Source organism: Acinonyx jubatus, chromosome A2 (assembly GCF_027475565.1).
Source record: "Acinonyx jubatus isolate Ajub_Pintada_27869175 chromosome A2, VMU_Ajub_asm_v1.0, whole genome shotgun sequence".
Lineage (NCBI taxonomy): Eukaryota > Metazoa > Chordata > Mammalia > Carnivora > Felidae > Acinonyx > Acinonyx jubatus.
Genome location: NC_069383.1, coordinates 127,583,820 through 127,605,443, shown reverse-complemented (window position 1 = coordinate 127,605,443; position 21,624 = coordinate 127,583,820). Strand labels below are relative to the sequence as shown.

At 43.3% G+C, this 21,624-nt stretch overlaps 1 protein-coding gene across 1 annotated transcript in view; it reads right to left on the bottom strand.

Moving 5' to 3' along the window:
• The window catches only part of EIF4E3 (eukaryotic translation initiation factor 4E family member 3), a 39,345-nt gene that overhangs the window by 2,996 nt on the left and 14,725 nt on the right, over positions 1–21,624 (bottom strand). Inside the window, exons 2-6 of the mRNA XM_053219070.1 lie at positions 21,460–21,532; positions 11,285–11,379; positions 9,576–9,636; positions 6,942–7,008; positions 3,398–3,553 (exon numbers count right to left, since the gene is read on the bottom strand). Of these exons, the coding sequence (XP_053075045.1) occupies positions 3,398–3,553; positions 6,942–7,008; positions 9,576–9,636; positions 11,285–11,379; positions 21,460–21,532 (452 nt within the window). The remainder of the gene's footprint in view (positions 1–3,397; positions 3,554–6,941; positions 7,009–9,575; positions 9,637–11,284; positions 11,380–21,459; positions 21,533–21,624) is intronic.

Sequence of the window (21,624 nt, the reverse complement as noted above, 5' to 3'; positions counted from 1 at the left end):
TCTTCAGACCAGTGTCTAAAGGGATGAAGGGATAGGCAAAGGGATCGTTTTCCCTTCAGGATCATCCTGGAGGTTCATCCCAACCTGTTCTTTGGATGAAACCCTGTGGGGGAAGCACACTTAGAGCTCTCAGGATACTGTGAGTTGGCCAAATTCCTAAGGACAGCCTACAGAAATGATCTAACTGAACACTTCTCACATGTAAATCTTTACAAATATTTCACTTTTTATTTTATTTTTTTCTTTTTAAAACAGTTTTTCAGGCCGGTACTGAAGCAAACGGGCTCTGATCTGCACTAGAATATACAGTGATGCTGGGTCAAGTGGTGAAGCCAACAGACCTCTCAGGGTTGCTGGGCTCCAAGGGATAAATCAAGAGATACGGACTGTCCAGAGATTTTTATTGCTCTGAGTGTGAGGGACCATTCTGGGGTGGGCATAGCTGAGATACCAGAATAATGCAAGTGTGATGGGCCATGGAGATAGCAGAATGGAACATTCAGAACTGGGCGAGTTCTGCGAGACACAAGTTCTTTTAGCCTTAGGTTAGCCTTGGTGGCAAGAGAATAGAGAATTCTGGAAATCAGGAGTCAGAGGACTTGTTCTGGAAGGGGGCAGAGAATAAACGTTTTATGCTCTGCGGGCCATCCGGTGTCTGTCCCAACAATTAACCGTGCCACTGCCAGCACTGGAGGAGCCACAAACCACGTGGGCACAAAGAGGCCCTGCTAGGTGCCAGTACACTTCGTCTATATACGGACATTGCAATTTGAATTTCATACAGTTTTCTTGTGTTACAGAATGTCGTTCTTCTTTTAATTTTTTCCAACCATGTAAAAATGTGAAAACCATTCTTAGCTGCAGCCCTTACAAAAAAGAAGGCAAGGAGGGGGCAGATTTGGCATAAGGTTCATGGTTTGCCAACCTCTGCTCTAAATAATTCTCACATCAAAAAGATGTCATTCAGCTGCCCTGAAGAAGGTGACAGAATTGGTGTGGGGGAGGGTAGAACTGGGGGAGGGGGATTGGGCGGGGGAAGGGTCTCTGTACACTGTGAGTTTCTCAGTCAAATAATTACTCTGTATCCAAATCATGTATGACTTAACAACGGCCCAGTTCTCATCTCCCCTGCCGGAGGTCTTGACCGAATATGCTTGGGCTCTTTCCACATGGAAAACCTGCCATGTCACCTGGCTTTCGTACACTTGTGAATACTTACACCAGGATCCTATTAACAAGACAGAATAAAAGCAGAAAGTTGGCCATTTCTAACTTAGCTCACCCTACGACCGTTCTCCATCATGCTGTGAATAAGATTTCTGCACAAACCTCATTTTTCCAAATCAATTCTGCAGCACGTGGTATATAATAACCCTACTGAGTAAAGGACTGCCTGCTTTATATAAAATAAAGAGAATTGCTTGTTTTTTCCAATTCAAATTTTTATTTGAATAATCTTTGAGTCTTTAAATGTTAATTTATGCCATTAAAATATGGATTTCTACAGAGACCCTAGCCAGTTCTGCATTACTCACAAACTTCACAATGGCATCTATCTTTAGGGCATCTATTCAACTTGATTCAACTGGCCATGTTGCAACTTTCCCCCCAGATTTGGCTTCCCCTCCCCCCCCCCCCCAAGCCATCATAACAACTAAGCTGTGACTCATCCTTGTTCAGTCTTACCTGATTATTACCACTGCCCTAAAAACTAGCCTAACCACCCTGTGGCTTAATTTTCTAATGATATACTCCTATCATCTTGGACCTGCTGCTAACCATGTTACTTGGAAATTTAATGAGAGAATTTTGAAGTAGAAGGAACCTTGGAGATCATTTAAGACGAACCTCCTCGATATTTTGGTGAGAAAGCGAACAGACGGGAAGATGTGACTTGCTCAAGGTCACACCGTTGAAGGGGGGACAAAAATTCAGAGTGCCTGACTTAATGATTCCAAACTGGTTCTCTCCTCTTCTGAGTCAAATGTGGAGTTGCTTCAAAGGTGGTAAAGAATGCTGTAGCCCCATTTATAAATGGCCATGAAACACACTTCTTCCTGGCAGGCTTGTGAAGGAGAAAAACCAGAAAAGACCCCTGGTGACCTTTCAATTAATATCTGGATTGAAAATACAATTAATGTGCCCTAAGGAGGGAAAATTGCATCTGCAAATGTGCAATTTCCACACTGCACAGCCAGGAATCAACTTCGGCAGGGCCATCTTTCTATCTCTTTTATTTAAACTTTCATTTAAAATTCAGAAGCTGAGCACCTCCTGAATACCGACAGAAACAGGTCAGTCTTGTTGCTTAAAATCTAAATCATTTGGTCTGGGAACGTAGGATTCCTACGAGGGAGGTCTTTGTTTTAATAGCCTCTATCATACTAAGACAATCTCCAAAGAGCATTTGATTTTTCCCCTCCTTTTTGGCAAGGGGTTGGGAAACAGTAATGGAGTATATCTCGGCAAAACTGAGATGCACTCCCCACTCCCCACCCCACATCTCAAGACCCCTGGAATCAATACAATGTCATTGTTTAATTGGGAGCCTTTTATTTTTCCTTCTTACGAATAGTAAAATGACACCATAGTCAAGGGCATCTTAGAGTCCATGAAATACCAGAGTTTAAAAAATTGGGTGATCGGCTCTTGGGGTAGTTTGGGAAGTAGGAATTTATCCTATGTATGTGTAGGGCTATCAGTACGTTTCTCTAACTCACTGTTAAAAGTGTAACCTGCAGTTTGATCTACCAAACATTGGTTTAATAAGCACAGGGGTGTTTTCATTATGAAAAAGATGACTTTTTCAAAAGAGCACACAAAAGCAATGAACATGAATCATGATGGAAACAATGGGTCCACACACCTATTCATACTGTTAACATTTCACCACTGTGCGTGAATTCTCTTTCGTTCTGTGTCACAGTCTTCCGTAATGAGGAAGTATTAGCATTTCAGTAGAACATTCAATCATCCCCGCGCTCAGAACAAGTTCCTCCACAAATACAGATGTTATACATTATAAATTCCTGTTTATGAAGGGATGATTGAATATCTACCTGCCAGCTCATATAATAACATTTTTGTTATTGTTGCTTCAAATAGAAGGTAATTTTTTTCCTGAGAATGACAAATTTAAGATCAGGCTTAAATTTCTGAAATAAATACAATATGTACCACCTTTTCTGACTCATGTGTTTAGATGATAATAAAATCTCATTTTAATTTCTGAGACTAAACTTTTTTTTTTAAACAAAACACGTGTATTTTATTGAATTATTTTCTGGATTATAGAATTTTGAGTGATTCTACCTCCATCTCATTTGCAACACAGTCTCTATCTTTAAAAGTATGACAGAATAGGCTAGAAAGTAATAACTGAAAATGAAGCACTTACGTTTATAAAATACTGCTTTAAAAGATATGTGGGGCAGAAGTTCATAGATCTTTTCTAAAACGGTTGCTTCGCCCACTAAAGACGCATTTACATTCCAGACTTGGACGACATCTTCCCGGTCCCGGACACTGACACTGACTCCTATTACTTCATCATCTGAGGGAAGGCAGGGAAAAAAGAAATGAGTGGTAATGTCAAGTCTGTCTACATTGTTTTTTAAGCACTTAACATGTTAGCTGCAAATTATGGACTCGATAATAAAAAGGTGACACAAGAGAACTCGTAATAAATATTGTTTCTAAGGGGAAACGTTGGACAAAAAGCAAGTTAGTGGACAAAAGCTGAAACAGTCACATCGCATTTATCCAGGAACTTAGATAAACATCATGTTCCAGCCAAACGAATTTTCCAGATAAGTAATTTATCCTTTTTAACATGTTACCAAAGCTTTTTGACTGATTTCTTAGTCTGTTTTGATGAGACTTTTTCTAAAATGGGTTGCATAACGCTCTATCCTATGAAAGCCAAGTGAACTCAAATGAACTTTTCCTCGATGCTTGACTGTCTTTGTTAAAAACAGCAAGTATTGCTCCTGACTGCCTGCCAAGCGTTCAGAGATCGTGGGGCGGTGAGCGCTATTTGCCCCAATACTAACTGGCCCCAAACTGTGTGTTCCAAGTGGCTCATTCTGTTTTTTTGTGGTTTGCTTGTCTGCTCCTTTCCTTTTCATTCTTTCTGCTCTCCAGTGCTTTTCCCTGGCCATCCCCCTTCGGGTTTTGAACTCTGGGCTACAGAACCAATGGCCATCTGTTAGCGTTGTATATAAAGTAAGAGTAAATATCTTCGGAGTTTGGCTCTGCTATTCTGGGGCTTCCGTAAATGGACATTAAAGCACTCATCTACACTGATTAATGTAGGTCTTTTATTTAACTAAATTCTGGACTGGGGTCCACTTTGTGGATATTTGAAAATGGTGGCTGGGGAAGTAAGGCTTTGTCGTACCATAATACGCACCCCTGCAGCCACTTACTGTATGTTAATTTACAGGATAATGACAGGAGTAAAGAGTTTTGACTCCTGGTTTGCATGCTCCCGGCATATTAATGAAACACGGTCAGCTCTCTCTACTTGCATGCTCAACATCTATAAGTAAAATGCGAGAGATGAGCATTATCAAAAGTAGGAAATTTTGCCTTGAATAATATGCTTTGTCTAACTGGCCTAATTTGCTCTAAATCCATATATCTGAATATTTATACCGTCAATTTTTCCAGCTGTCTTCTGGGGGTTAAAACATTCTAGTATTTAATACAATTTAAGTGAGGGCATGTTCAATTTACTAAAGCAATTCGTCTTTAGTAAAATAATTCCTTTGTTTCCTCCTTCCTTTCCTTTCCTCCCTCCCTGCATTGATCCTGGCTAAATGTGTATAACTTGACGCTAAATGATGCCATTTATATAAATGTTTGAAAACAGGCAAAATCAGCCTATGGTATCAGAAGCCAGATCGGGTGGCCACCTTTGGGGGAAGGGAGGGCAAGGAAGGATTCTAGGGGGTAAGTGATGTTCTGCTTGCTCCCTGAGAATGCAGTTACAGGAACCTGTTTACTTCATGAATATTTATCAAGCTGTAACACATTACAATTTGTGTATTTTGCTGCATAGATGTCACATTTAACCCAGAATTTCCAAAAAAAACAAATAGGACCTGATGGTGGCCATTCCTTGGCCAAGAGAAACTTATTATTGCATCAAAAATGTTGTTTTAGTGCAGGCTTCTCATTTTTAAAAAAAAACTTACACCTCCAACGTGTACTTGCTAAAACTCACTATTAAAACTTCTATGTGAACAGAAAATCACCAAGTAAAGAGAGAAACCCTACGTGTAGTTGACCATTTCCAAGAAGGGCCACGGAGACACGAGGTCAGCTGTGTAGGAAACATCAACATTGTCTGGTCTTTGGGTAGGGCCTACTTCTACACTGTTGGCCGGAGGGCGCTGTGACTGATGGATGCTGACTCTGCTGAGGCGTCAGGATTTCGGTTTGGCTTGGCTGTCGGTAACTAGGTGGATCCTACTAGCATAGTACTTTCAGAAGCGGTGTGGTAAAGGGCTGCAACTCTTACGCAAAGGCAGATCCATCAGCGGACGTGTAATATTCATAAGTAGAATCGACCAGCAAAACCCTAATTATTTTAGGGTACCGGCACCATGACAGCTAGGAGGAGCCACTGTTTAAAGGTGGGGGAAGGGAGGCCCAGAGAGACTGGCCGACTTGCTTCAGGGGGCAGAGCCAGCTTAATAGAAGAGCTAATGCTTAACGGACAGTTAATAGTGGACTCGCTTCCTAAGTCAACCGCGGAACAACAGGCCTTCTTTACTCAATCCTGGCTGTTTATTATTACTTAGACTATTTTCCCTGGTTCTGGAAACAGGAATAATTTGCACAGGAAACTTCCTCTCCCAGGGATTTATGTGTTTATAATTATACCCAGGACGCATTTTTGGCTTCATATTGTGAAGCTGCTAATGACTCCCTGTTAAAACAGAAGGAACCTGTACTTTTAAGACAATTTCATCCTAACCCAGGTTTTGTCTTAAGGGAATGAAAACTGGTGTAATAAGGAAGCAAAACAAAAGGAGAATTATTGAGACTGCTAGTAGATGAATTTGAAACTAGCCATGACACTGGCGTGGCCTGGGGAGGGGGGACGGGCCTGAAGACAGTACCAACTAAGACATCTGAGGACTAATTAATCAGTACTAATTTACCTAAGAAAAGTTTTTTTTTACCTGAAAGCTGAGCAGGTAAATTGTTATTCTAAATATTACCTCAGGAGCATTCTGAAGGAACTAGCCAGGAAGAAAACCAAACTTGAAACAAACAATTCAATTCTCCTCTTTCAGTGTTTTCATGATTTAAAAAAAAAAAAAGAGCAAAATAAAAATGGGCTTAGGGAGGCTTGGAGAAATTCACTCAATATTTGAAAATGCCTCTAGACCTTATATTGCAGCTTCAATTGTAATAATGGTGGGCACATCCTTGCCTGGTCTTTGTTAAGTCTGTTCAGGTAGGGGACCACAAGAGGGACAGGAGGAAGGGAGAAAAAACTAAGGAGGACAGAAAGGGCTGTGCCTGACTAACTGTAAACCCCGCTAGACCTCAAAGGCACTTCCCCCCGGAAGAACTGGAATAAGAATCCTCCCCCAAATTGTATTAAGAGCCAAACGATACCAAATTTTCTTTTCTTTCTGCTATTTACTTTGGACAGATGTTCATGGATACTATTAAGATGAGCTATGTGGGAAAAAATATATGCATACACACATATGTATACATGTAACACACACACGTCAATATGCACACATACACACATCACGAAATGCCAGGATCACATGAAAAAAACCCAAGTAACTTCACAGTTACACAGTAAACAACTTCAAAACATGTCAAAAGCCAAACACACAAAAACAAACCTCTCCGAGGGACAAGCACAAGCCAAGCACACATGAGTGGGGGAACGATGGTGCGGGCTTCTTTACCTGCAGCGGCACAGTCTGTGAACTGTTCCCCGATTGTCGCTAACAACAATTCTTTCCAAACTGTGGACTGGCATGGGAAAAGAATAAAAAACAACAAACAAAACAAAACAAACAAAAAAAAAAACCAAAAAAAAAAAAAACCAAAAAAAAAGACCAATAACAACATAGATATTTTTAGACAAGTATCTCCAGGAGCTAAACAAGTCACATTTTCTTCAGCTTCATATGCACTTTTCATGCCCATATTTGGAGCCCACAGACATCCCCAGATCACAGGTGTCAACACTCCCATTATTGGCACATACTGTATTGTTTTACAGATAACCTTACACAGAGACATACGAGAGGTCCAAAGTTGTGTCCAAAGCCTTTGTGTCCAAAGCCACAAAGCCAATCTCTACTAAAACCCAGTATGAAGTTCAAAAGAATGGGGGGTGGGGGAAGAATGTTTTCAAACGTATAATGTTCAATTCCTTTACCTTTCATTGATTCAAAATGGATCACCTGACTACAGCTGAATGCTATTAGTAAAATCCTTCTCTCCCAAACCCTTCCTTCCCTCTGTTTTTCTTGCAGTTTATAAGGTACTTAAAAAAGCAACCCAAGTGATGAGCACTTAAGGAAATTTCTGGTTTAGGGAATACTAGAGACTTGCAGACTTCCATCCACTGGAGACCAACTGTTTATGCATATCCCTGGAAGGATCAGTACGTGTGCCCATCCACCTCTACAAGTGACAGACCTGGAGCCCCTTCCACCCAAGATCTCCTAAGGCCATCCAGTCAGCACCTAGCGTGCACTCACAGGTAACTGGAGGCCTAGAAGTGCTTCCAGTTATTCCCCTTTGAAAAGTTCTTGGTCCTATTTATCGTCCTTGCCAGAGTTCACAGGCCCTGAGCTCTCTCAGAACTGGGTTTGAATCCTGACAGGTTGCAGAGTCTGTAACGGGGGAAGTGAGGAACCCCGGGGAGTCTCAGTTTCCTTAGGCGAAGGGGGGAATAACAACGGGCTGGCCTCCCAGGGCTGTTGTGACCATGAAATTAGTCAACAAATGCATTCAAAGGGCTTAGCACTGTGACTGCAGCAATAGAACCTAACAGTTAAGTTCCATTCAGCAAATAGCTGCAGGCTTGCTCTATGCCAGGTGCTCGCTACATATTAACTATTAATAATAGTGTTTATTACTATGTTCTAAGAAGCTGAAAGCAGCCTCGCTGAATTTTTAACCAAGAGGATAGCAATTAAGCACTGTGACCTTTCACTGTCAAGGAGGATTTTATTTTCCCTTTCCTAGATGCTCCCTTCTCGAAATCATCTTCTCCATTCCCCACCTATCCCACGTGCAGTGTCTTACACTGTTGGCGATGAAGCTGAGGGTGTCGCAAGGAAGCCAGGGGCAAGGGGAAGTTCCCTGCCCTCGCTGGCACATCAGACAAGGCTGGCCCATCACACTCCCACTCCTCCACAATTCAAAGGGCGTGAGGTTCTTGGCATGAGGACACTTGTACAAATATGAACATGTTATTATCTGTGACCGCACATGGCCAGGGAGAGGAAGGGCCAAGGTGCACAACAGCTACCATTTAGCACACATTGACATCACTACTGTTTCTACCATAACTCAAAGCCTGGTGTGGGTAATTAAAGAACCTGAGAAGGAAAAGGCGTTCTCGCCGAAATTAAAAACAACTTACATTCTCTCATTCTCTTCCATTCTCTGCGTTCCCTCCTTCGAAAGGGGGGCAAGAGGAGCTTCACAGGCCTGGCCTGGTTGTTCGCTCCGCTGACATTTTTTAGGAAAGCCAAACACCAGGCAAATCCTGGAGCTGCGCATCTTGGCGACAGCTTGCATCATTCACAAATAAATCCGGTCATATCTTTAGGTTTGTGCTTCTAGGGAAATGACTCAAACCTATGGGTCTCTGGAGACACTGCAGTTCTTTGAGCTTATCCACATAAAAGAAACCATGAAAAGGTGACTTGGGTAGCTTGTGCCCTTTCATCCATTTTCAAAGAAGTGTTTTGGTTTCCCAAAGCTTAAGAGTAGGTTTGCGTGTTCATTTTCAGTCTGCATGATGAATGCGAGCCCATTCCTAGAAAATCTCGGTTTCTGAGGCTTGGACACTAGAAACAAGCGTCCCACCAACCAGGCTTTCATCAGCCCCTCAGGGAGGCTAGGGACAGCCTCTCACAAAACCCCCAAGAATGGTAGGACGCTTGGCCTTCCAAGCATCTCCTGCCTCTGCACCAACATCAGGGGAGGAAGGACGAGTGAGCCCTTGGTGGGCGGGATCCTGCTTCTCACTATGTACACCAACTTCCACACGTTAGTTATGGCTGGTGAGGAAATGACCGCCACGGTCAGCCTTTCTGGGAGGTTTGTGGGTATGTGGCTCTTCAGACTTTACGATACAGTCACACTACCACATCATCCCTCTAGAGAAACACGATACTACACTTTCAAGGTGACACCGTGAGGCAGAAAATCGCCAAGGTCAGAACAGAATTTCTCACCCCCAGTCCTGTTCTGAGACTACCAGGTGGACTGTCTAAAAAGCCCAAGATGCTCACCATATGCAGTCAACAACAATCGCAACCATAGCCAGTTCTAGAAAAGGGTCAGAATTAACCTACCGTGCTGTCCTTGGGGACTTTCATCTTCCAGACGCCGCCCTTGGCATTACTCTCCTCTTCCCTGGATCAGAGACCAAGGTTTAAATTTATACTCAAGGATTAAGGAATTACATGCATTTAGTTCAACAACAGGTGACATTAAAAACAACAAACAATAGAACATTCTTCAATAAACTCTCCCTCCATCCTTTCACCGGACAAGGAAGCAGATGAAAGAGAAAGGAACAGAGTGGAGACAGGGAGGGAAGAAAGTGGGATTCAGGGGCCACAAGGGCAGGGTGGGGATGGGACACCTGTTTCTCACCCTGAAGGAGGCGGAGATGAGATGTTCCCTACACTATCTGGGGACAGACCAATTAATACAGGGCTTTCCATATGTAAACACCTTTATGTTTCAGAGCCACATTCATGATATTGTCTCCTCTGATTTTCATATCAACCTTGTAACGTATGCCTAATAGGACACTTGGCCCCCATGGTGGGCATCTCCTATGTTTTCCTGTTTAGTATCTGCTTGCTCTTCTGGGAGAAGTACCCCAATTTCCCTTTAAGGAGCTACTTGTCCCCTACTTTATATCAGACCCATTCCAACAGGGTTGATTCCACATCCTAGCCTCAAAAGAGGGCTTATGACCCAGGTCTGCTTAGGAGAATAACTGCCTCTTCCTAGTCCCAGTCACTGGTCAGGGATGTAAAAGAGGGCCCACGGTGAGCCAAGGAGAGCCAGCCTTGGCATGTTAATGGGTCTGGCGAAGGCTGACAGTGATTCAACACGTAAGGCGTAAGCCTGGAACTCAGGAAAGCCATTTTGCCACCACACATGGGAAAACCTGCCCGAAAAATTAAATCAACCCACAGGAAAGCATAATAAATCTGATGGAGAGCATCAGATTCCTAATAACATTTGAGCACTCAGATATGCCAGAAATCAGCCCTAACCAGTGGACAGCTCAGTTACAGGGACAAAGACAAATTCTATCTATCTATCTATCTATCTATCTATCTATCTATCTATCTATCTATCTATCTGGGCCCACGTTAGACTTCTGTCATTGGCTACCAAATGAGCCAGGGCCTATTTCCATTTTATTAACGAGCAAATAACTCAGAACAGTGGAGGGACGTGATATAAGAATGGATTACTAAGTGAGACTCCAGCCTAAGCAAACTGGCTTATTGTCTGCCAACCTCATCATGACACCAAGCTATTAAAGAAGGATATCTTCCTCTAGACCCCGGGCCATGGCCTGGATCACGACGCTCTTTATGTGGTCCATGTGAGATAGGTCTCTGGGGAGCAACCATACAACAGACATGGATACTCCATCTGTTCCTCTCATCTCCTGAAAGCCTCTAGGCTTTTTCACTCCACTGTCCAGGCCATTAATGAGCAAATGAAAGAACACACCCAAAAGAAGCAGCACTCCACACAAAGAGCTGCACCCTAACTTCTGCATGCTAACGATGACCTGTTTTTGGTGAGACGACAATGGGGTGTGCAGTGGGGAACACGAATCATCCTGGAGCCCAAGGTGAAGGAGACTGTGAGCAGCGGCTTCCTTCATAATTAAGTAATAGCTAAAATTACTTTCCATCATTACCAGGAGAAAATTACTTTGGCATTCCAATTTGGCATGAGGTAAATATTTTATGAGGTTCACGACCACTTCCCTCCCACCTTAACCTCAAATTACAAGTTAGACACTTACCAAAGTGGTCGCCTCTCTCCTCTCATTAAATGATAACTACATCTCAAAGGCAGGCTAGTCACAGGAGGGATATTATTGTACACACTCCAGAATATCTTCAAAAGAAAAACACTTTGTTTAATATACCCAGTATTGATTTACAATGCCACTAGATTATAAAATTAATGCATTAAAGAAAAAAAAACCAGATTCTCATTAAGTCTTAACCATTCCAAATAGATTTTCTTTTCAGTATTCTTTCTAGTTCCCTACTAGAAAATGTAACATAGCATTAAAGAACGTTCCTTGCTGATGTCAGACCAAATTCTATGCTTCAGGAAGCTACGGTTATTAAACAAACATTCCTTTGCAACATATCTCCACATATAACTGAGCATGGACCTTGCTAATGACTTTTCTGGCAGGTCGATGGCATCTAACAAAGACTGTAGTGCTGAATCCATGTAATGAACTGTATTTCCTTATAACACAGACCCACCTTCTTTCTAAGCCCCGAAGGAGACTGTTCCACTCTGGATTAGGCGATAGCTATAGAAGAGGAGGCAGAGAGGGATCACCTTAGGTACTGTCTCCTTTCCTTTCCCTCCTAGAATGAACAGGGAACAGCTCGGGTACTAAAGCAACAAGTTGCCCAAAACAGAACTCCATGTTCCTGTCCTCCCCCAATTCATATATGGAAACCCTAACCTCCAATGGGATGGGATCAGGAAGGGTGGTCTTTGGGAGGTAATTAGGTCAGAAGGATGGAGCTCCCACAACGAGATCAGTGTTCTGACAGGAAAAGCAAGCCCTCTTTCCATGGTGTGAAGATAGAACAAGACGATGGCTGGCTGTAAACCAGAACTCAACCCCGCAGGCACCCTGAGCTTGGACTTCTAGCCTTCAGAACTGAGAGAAACCAGTGTCTACTACTGTTTAAGCCAAACAGTCTGTAGTATTCTATTATAGTAGCTGGAACTAACTAAGACACAGGGTGGCTAGTAGACAAAACCAGATTATATAAAAATAACAGAATAATACTAACAGTAGTAAGAGTAGCAGCGAGAGCACCAGGCTTTGGCCCATGAACTTTTACATACGCGTGGAATCTATCCTACTGAAAACCTCATTTAGGGGCCCAATTATTATTCTTGTTTTCCACATAAGGAAATGCAGGCACGGAGACTAATCTGTTCCAGTCGCTGTTTAGTACAGCCACTAGGATTGGGACGAGGATTAGGCTTAAAATAAGAAAACCCTTCTCAGACCGTTTGGAACAGGCCATAGTACCACTACATCATCTACTCTGTGTGTAGAATTACTACGCAAACAAGAGTTACCACTCTGTGTGGTGAGGTCAGTAAAGGGGGATTGGCTGGGTTTCCTAGTAGATGTGAGGAAAGCACAATTAACAGAACAACTAGAAAAATAAATCCTGGGGCCTTTTCAATGGGGTAATATCAGTAAATGAAATTTTTATGTAGGCTGGATGGTACTCCTCATGAGGAGTTCAAGCCTGTCGGTGTAAAAGTTAAAGCCAAATTAATGGCAAGAGCACCTGCAATGAAATGTAAGATAAAATTTAAGTCAGAAAACCACCTGACAAAAAAACAGAAGAGAAAACTACTTGGCAGTAGATTTATCAAGAATATCTTGATCCTTATACCAAAGTGGTGCTACATGGGGAAGAGCTGAAAATAGGTCAGTGGTAACAACAGCAGGCCCCCAAACAGGTATCTGTCCTTATGGAGGTATCCGCCCTATAATGGTTTGCTACTGGTGGAGATGGTAACACTGCTCCAATATCTGTCTGGGGTGTGAAAGTGAATTTGAAACCCCACAGTTAGATTGCAAAACGTGTCTTTTTTTTCAAGAATATTTTAATATTTATTTTTGAGAGAGAGAGAGAGAGAACGAGCGAGAGCACAAGTGGGAAAGGGGCAGAGAGAGACACACACACAGAATCTGAAGCAGGCCCCGAGCTGTCAGCGCAGAGCCGGATGCGGGACTCAAAACTCAGGAACCCCGAGATGATGACCCGGCTTAACTGCCTGAGACACCTAGTGCCCCCCAAAATGTGTGCTCTTAAATACTATGCTATTTCCTTTGAAAACGTTACTATATGTTTTAGGCACATCCTTCTCCAATCCTGGAAGCCACAGACCAGGTCAAGGAGTCACAGAATGAGGGATGCCTGCTAGAGATATCTTCCTGCCAGGAAATGCCCTTAACCACATTGAGCATGCTGGTTAGCTCTAGTCTGGGACTTGTGCGATGATGTGGCAGTGACCTGTGTAGAGTTTATGGATCAAATTATGCTAGAATAAAAATCCCTCCTTTACTAAGAGGACTTTGGTGCTGTTAACCTTCACACCTCCTAACGGGGCACCCAAAACAAAGCACCTGCCCTTGTCCCCCCCACCCCTTCCAAAGTTCTCGTATCCTGGCATTTCACTGAGTGTCTGAAGCACCTTGAAAAGAACAACACAATATTCTCCTCATCCAGAAAGAAAACACTCGAAGGATCGTGCTAAGGTTTGTAGCTGTAAAAGTTTCTCTTTTAAACCAGACAGCTGATTTTTTTTAGTCTTGGCACATCTGACAGGAGACTACAGCCCAAGAAGTTACAGCAATAGACTGAATTCTGACTTAAGGTACTTGTCAAGGCACATATTTACAAGTTTGTGTGTGAACACAAAACAGGAGCAAAACATCTGGTGATGCCGTTGAAAAGAGCCCCGTTTAAAATCTGCGGCACTAAACCGGTCTGTTTCCTTGTTGCAAACCTTATCCAATGAGTGGAATATTTGTTAAGTTATCCGTGGTAAACTGTGGTCCAGAAGTAGATGGTCTTCCTTCTGACATAAGAGCAGAAGGTCTCCATAGTAGCTTAGTGGCTATGTCACAGCCTTTGTCAGTCACCTCACCATGTGGGCATTTCATCATCTCACATCATCACAAGAAGGCTGACTAGTGGACAATATTCTGAGAGACAGAGAAAGACCACATTCGGGTAACTTTTATTATAGTGTATATAATTGTTCTATTTCATCATCGCTGCTGTTAATCTCTTACTGTGCCTAATTATAAACTCATCTTTATCATAGGTATGCTTGCACAGGAAAAAAAAAATCTTTGTATATGTAAGCTTCAGCACAAGGCCGTGTTTTAGGCATCCACAGGAGGCCTCGGAATGTCTTCCTGTTGGACAAGGGGAGACGACTGTATGCATGATGGTGAAATAGCTTGAGGAAGGAATCCAGCACTGCCCAGCTCCTTACACCGCCCTACCCACAGAAGTAAAAGAGCTATTTCACTGGAAGCTTGAGAATTCATGATGATATTCTCTGTAACACATTTTTATTTTTGTTCAAGCACCTAAATTTTACTACAGATAGAAACTTGCAAATAGACTTCAAAAGCCAAATGGCTTTTAGGATTCTTATAACTCTCATAATTAATTCTAAGCGGCCTGCAAATAGTAGGTTGAAGCAGACGTAAGCACAATGTTTCTGTACAGTGCCTAAGTGCTTCTTCCAAAAGCCTGAACGATCACTCAAGGATAAGGACAGGCAGAAGAGTCAGGTATCATTCGTTTGCTCAACATTTGCAGACACCAGTGAGGGGCGGGGCACTGTGATGAGTCCTTGGGGGAACAGAACTGCATATATGAGGGCCACACTTGCCCTTGCAGTCTGCGCTTTGGTGGGTACGTTCTCAAGCATCATTCTGGCACCTTCCTTGAATGGAGGCAGGCTCATCAGGGGAGGTGAAAATCCAAGCAAGTCTACCTGGATTTAGGACCATGGTTCTCAGGATCACCTTCACAGTTCATGGGGCCCCTGAAACCCAACCTCGTTCTCCACATAATGAGCAGACAACAGCTATTTCACTGCATAATTTAATGATTCAAGGTGAAGTCAAAGTTTGTGATCTGCCTAAAGTAAGGAAGCAAGATGTGGTTAGACTCACTAGACAGTAGTGACCACTTGATGAATCCCTAATCCTCCAGTTCTGATTGGAGCCACCTGACCGTCGTCTGCCAAACAGATCATCATTCACTATCAGAAAAACTGACACATTTCCTCCTCGAGTTTCTACTGGAATGTTCTCAAGAATAGAAAAAGACAATATACTTGAACATACTAGAGAAGAAAACAATGCCATGCTGTGACAGGCAACCGGGTGTAAGACAAAACAAAAATGCCCAGCAAATTATACCCCCTCCCCCCAAAAAAACAAAATTCAGAATTTCTCTTAAGGGCCATAGCATATGAAGCAGGAGAGCAGTTTTTTAAGTTCATTTAATTATTTTGAGAGGAGGCAGGGGCAGAAAGAGAGGGAGAGAGAGATTCCATGCTATTAGCAAAGGGTATGAAGTCAGGACCCTGATACCATGACCTGAGCCGAAATCAGGACCTGGATGCTTAACCAACTGAGCCACCCAGGTACCCCAGAAGAGTATTTTTTTTTAAATAATATGCAAATATTTTCCTTTATTAGGAATGAATTTCTAGTTGTCTGGAGCTTGCTTCCCACCAACTGGATCAACGATGTTTGTGAAGAAGGCAGAAAGAATCCAGAACAAAGAAGACAACTGAAGAACTTAGAGAACATTTTTAACTGACAGCAGACACAACAGGCTGAAAGCCAAGTGCTTCTGATTGGCAAGAGCTGGGCACTTGATAGAGAAAGGGGTTTTGTTCTGAATCCCAAAAAGGCCTGGCTTACAGAGAGAACCAAAGTTTGGAGGTCTGGTCATCGCTTGATGATAAAATAAAGGATAGGGTGTTAGGGCAATCTCTCACCACACAGGAAGTCACTGAATAAAATGCAAAGTCTGGATTGGGGAGCTAAGTGGAATTCAAACTTTGAGAGGAGAGAGCCCCCAGAAAAGCCTGGGGAAAGACATCGGAGCTGCGTGCATCTGGCTTCCTGAATAAGGCCCTCAGGTATATGTGTCTTTGTCAATGTTGATACTTTTAAGTGCACAGGGGCTTCACAGAATGGAAGTGAAAGCCCAGAGAAAGTGGTTGGACTCAGGAGCTTATACACTATTATAACAAAGGGTGATACACTGTGAAAAGTGACTGGCCGAAGGAGAAGGGGTTCGGGGCTCCTGACAGGTGGTAAGTTGGGGAGGTGACTAGGACATATATGGTAGAGATGGCTGTTGAGTAAGGTTTGCTATGCAGACTCAAGTGACAAGAAAGGGGGATACCCTTACAAATGGAAGTTTACGCCACCTTAAAAGGGAAATGTATGCCCTGATGTTAGGCAGACAGGAGGGTAGAGGGCTCCTCTTGTGTCTGCTCTTTCTCAACTGTCTCCAGCTCAAAATAATTCTTATGCTAAAGTGGCATTTTAGGGGGTGGCATATTCCGATCCCCTTCAGAGACCAGGTTTTACATTTGAAGTGACTAAATTACTCTTCTTTCCAAGATTTAATTTGCCCCTTCAGCCCCACCCATACGAGGGCCCCCAGCAGAGAGAGAGGATCATGGGTAACCTGACTGCAGTTCTATGTTGGCACAAATGGACAGTTACTATAAATGTTGATCTCATTATGCACATGGTGAATAAATTAGATGATAAAGAAACCTGCCTTAACCTGAAATTAAGTCTGTGCTCCACAGACCCACGAAGCAGTCCTGGCTGCAGTACCTTTTGTCTGTCTTCAATGCGGAGACACTGAGTGTCTCTTTCTTACCTCGGTCCCCTCCCTTCACCCAAATGGTTCATTCCAGGCCATTCCATTGCAGGATGCCACCCACTGCGGGCTGCCCTTGTGTTCAAAATTTGAATCAATCTTCACATCACTCTTCATTATCAGTACTGACCTATAAACCTCTCCTGTTGTTTGTTTGTTTGTTTGTTTTTTTAAGTTTATGAGAGAGAGAGAGAGACAGAGAGCAAGAGCACAAGTAGGGGAGGAGCAGAGAGAGGTGGAGAGAGAGAGAGAAGCAGGCCCCACACTGTTAGCGTAGAGCCAGACATGGTGTGTGTGGGGGGCGGGGGGAGGGTGCTCACATGACCTGAGCTGAGATCAAGAGTTGGAAGCTTAACCGACTGAGCCACACAGGCGCCCCACACCTCTCCTTTTGAAAGCGACAGCCCTCACTCCCCAGTGATGTGGAAGGCAATCTGTCACCCTAACCTACTGATCCGTAAGAGCACAGCCATCCCACACCTTCTGATGAGGGATGATGTCTTGATTACCACTGGCAGTACACAGGTACAGAAGGAACACTCCTGATTTTAACAGATTGTATGTATTTCTGATGAAGACATTCTGTTTAGGATAAACGATGCTGGATAGCCACCTACAAAAGAAATATGAAGTTTCTGTATTATGTAAATTTAAGTAAAAACTCAGCCAGCTTATAGGAAATACCGGGGTGAACACGGCACCGGTGGAACACAGTATGGCCAAATCTTGAAGGGGATAACCCGGAGGGCCGACACGGGATAGAGTGTTGTAGAGCAATGAGTTTTCATGGGTGGAAATGCTGGTTTTGTGGTAGGAAAGCTAAAAGACAGTGGGGACGAGGGAGCCCCCTCTTGCAAATCACATTTGGCAGCTAGCTCTCCATTGTCTCACAGGCAAAATCAGGCGTGTTCAGAAGCTGTGTCCTATTCTGTACTGTGTCCATTCAGGACGTAAAAACACAGGAGAAATGTGGGAAGTTTGGAAATGTTTACAAAAGAGTGAAAGGAATCAATAAGCATCTGGAAAACACAACTAGATGAAAAATGGAATTTTCCAAGAAAGGCAGGAAAGTAGGAAATAAATTTCACTCCAAGCAAAGAGAATTATTGTTGGCTACAGTGAGAGTGTCCTCAGCAGGGGTCAGTGGACCGTCTGGAGGCACGCACCTCCCCACCTTCTCAGTCAGGTCAGAGTGAAAGAAAAAGAATTGAACTAGAAGGGGCGGGAGTTCTAGTCCCTGAGACGTGGCAAGATTGGCTGTTTCCACTAGATGTTTCTCGGAGCACTAACCTCTCAGTATCAGTGTCTCCAGCTAATAAATGGGAACAACCATTCCTCCCCGACTCCCATCAACATCTCTGATTTGCTGAAGGGCTTCAAAGTACAAAAAGACATATTATATATTTATATGTAAAGCAGTCATTAATAACACATGGTTCTCATATTTCATCCCAACAGGGATGGGGAAAAATCAAGGACACAATTAGGAATGAGTTTTTTAGTGCTGAAAGAGGGAAGGTCCAAAAATCAACACATAATCACAGAATAACAACACAGGGGAGCCAAGGCATGTCCTCAAATGAATTAAAATTGGCACCAAAGCTAGTTGTTAAATACTAAGGACTATTCGCAAATGTTTAGGACATTCACAGACTGGAATCCTCAGAGTTACTGACAGGTTAAATATGTTGTCGTGAGTAGAGGTGTCAGTAGGGGCATACTCTGGGGAATAATACCTTGAAATAAATAATCTACAAGTAGTGCTATGTGGTTTTCTGACAGAAAATGTGACTGAGGAAACTACAAAAAGATGTTCCAACAGAAGTAAGTGAATAATGGCAGGTGAGGTTTATTATTATTATTATTATTAGGTACTTACTATGTGCTTTTTACCTCCTTGTGCCATTTCATTCTCAGGGCCTCATGATACAATCAGTATCAAGATTCTCCCCATCTTAGAGATGAATAAGCAGGTACAGAGAAGTTAAGCAACCTGCCCGACCCTGTAAGCGGCAGACACGGGATACAAACCCAGGCAGTGTGACCGCTCTACACCGTCACCCACATCCTCGCCAGTCAACTGATGAGGCCAAGGGGTAGCATCCAACACCACTTTAGTAAAAGCTGCCAACGTCCAAGGGCTTTACTAAGTGCCAAGCACCACCAGGAACCGTACACAAGCTCATCAAAACCTTGCTCAACCTTAGGGAGGTAGGCACTGCAATTATCTCAGTCTTACAGATGAGGAAACAGGGAGGCAGAGGCATCAGAGATAGGAAAGAACTTCCTGACCACTAAGGACAGTGTTTCATTATCACACCTCTCCAGGCCTCCTCAAAAGAGCCCCTTGTGCTAATTACTCCCTTGTGAAAGGTCAATACCACAGCAAAGCCATATATTTGTTTATGTGCTGTATATGTATCTCTGATTTATGTATAAAAAGAGTGGGATTTTTTTTTTTTTACCCCACCAAGGATCACTTTTTGCCTCCATTGAGAACGTGGCCTACAGCTTAAAGGATCCTTATACAAGCAGTCAGTTGTGATTCAGGAAAGTGGTTCATTTATTAACTTCTCATTCATTCATTCATTTATTCATTCAATCCTTCAATATTTACTGAGGGAAAGGAACCAGACACAATACAGTATGGTACTGTGTTATTCCATTTATACGACATTCAATAAAAGACAGAACAAATCTATGGTGATAGAAATGTGAACAGTGGTTGGTTCTAGAAGAAAAAGACTGAATGCAAGGGCCCAGAGGAACTTTCTAAAGATGCAAATCTTTTTATCTGGATCTGGGTCATGGTTACACGTCTGCATACCTTTGTCAAAACTTATCAAACTGCATACTTATGAAATCTACGTTTACTGAATTTAAATTATCTCCTAACAGAGTATTCAAGACAGTATTTCCCAGCATGTGCCAGCCTGGGTACTTTAAATTGGTCCCTGAAGGCTCTAACTTGCTGCAGGATACCAAAGCCCAACCCAATGTTCTGTTGTCATGCAGGGTCAGGGAAACAGATGGACCCCTTGATCTGACTTCACCAATGTTGTCTTGGAATCCCAGGTGGAGCTCTGATGACCCAACGTCATCATGGGGTGGAAAAAGGGATCTATGGACTTTCATGTGGAGACAGCTTCAAAATCAAGTGCTCTGAGATCTGTACAACGACTGCTAGGGAAGAGGTGATGAAAGTCCACAACATCACCGCAGGGAAGAAGCGAGGGGAAGCCTTTCCCGGAATATGAGAGCACTTATCCCTCTGGACGGGGGCCCACGTGCTGCCTTGTGACACTGCTTGTACTTGGCACCGCATGGTTATTGACAGCAGCTCTGTTCTTTCGCCTTCCACATGCTTACGTCATTTTCTCAATTGGAACAGACATGGCCTATGGTCTGGGCTGTGTTTTTACACCCGGCTCAGTGACCAGGCATGACACCTTAAAATCAGATTCCCAGGACCACAGAACCAGGCACATCAAATTTTCTGAACCAAATGCTGGGAAAAGTGTCTGAAAAAAGATCTTTGTGTTACTTTTGAGTATGAGAAACTGCCTAAGGGACACAATCTAGATGCCCGTCTCATGGAATTGCCAATACATTTTTAGGGGCACAACAGGAAAACTCCAAAGCTTGCCCTTCCAGAAAATTCAAGACAACTAGTCATTCCAAGAATAAAGCAGCCTTAAAATCCTTATTCTGTCTAAAACACTATATTAACCTCGAAAAGGGGGATAAACCTGATAGACTTTGCTTTTGAAGAAAATGGAAATATGCTCAACTAAATAAACCAGGGTTTTTGGAAATTTTCTTCATAAGAGTTGGCCAGAGAAAGAACTAACAGATCTAAGCTTATGTGTGTTGAGAACCTACCATGTATCAGGTATTCTGCTAAGCAGGGTATAAACATTATCTTGCTCACTCTTTCCAACCACCCCGGAGGTAGGTGCTATCGTCATACCAATGTTTGCAGAAATAAAAAGGGTTAACACTTGCCCAATTTAGGATGATGGAAGCAGGAAACTGGCTTGAGACCTTCTACTTTCATGCTTCACACCTGCCTGCTCTTCCTAGGTGGCCTATAACCTTAGATGACCCTGCAGGGATATGATTTTGCCTCTCAGAGAAGGGTAAGAGAACCCAGAGAGGGGGTGGCCAGGCTGGTATTTGAATGGGGGCACACATCCATGTAAGGACGCACCACAGCCTGCTGCCCCTGAGGGTCTGTGAAGGATTTAGGTAGGAACTAAGTTTCAGCAGGTCACCAAGAGAAGAGCAGGCCACTTGGACGTGCGCTGGGCCAGCCTCTGGGTTACACGTAGCTGAGCGCGGCTCTACCAGCTTGGACCTGAGAGTTGACACCCGATGTCAGAACGCTGGGTGGGGACGGCCAGCACGGCAGCCGTTTCAGGTTGGAGGGTTACAGGTCGAACATACACCACGTTCACCTGGGACGTCCACTTCCTGGACGTCTTACCTGGACTGTCTGCACCGTGTAGATTTTCTTCAGGTTCGAGGCACACTCAGCTGCTGTGGCACCAGGGAGGGATCTGAGCGAACAAAAGCAAAAGAGCAAAGAAACAAGAGAAAACAAGTAGTCAATGTTCCTGAAAGAAGTCTGCAGGTCTTTGCACAAATTAGG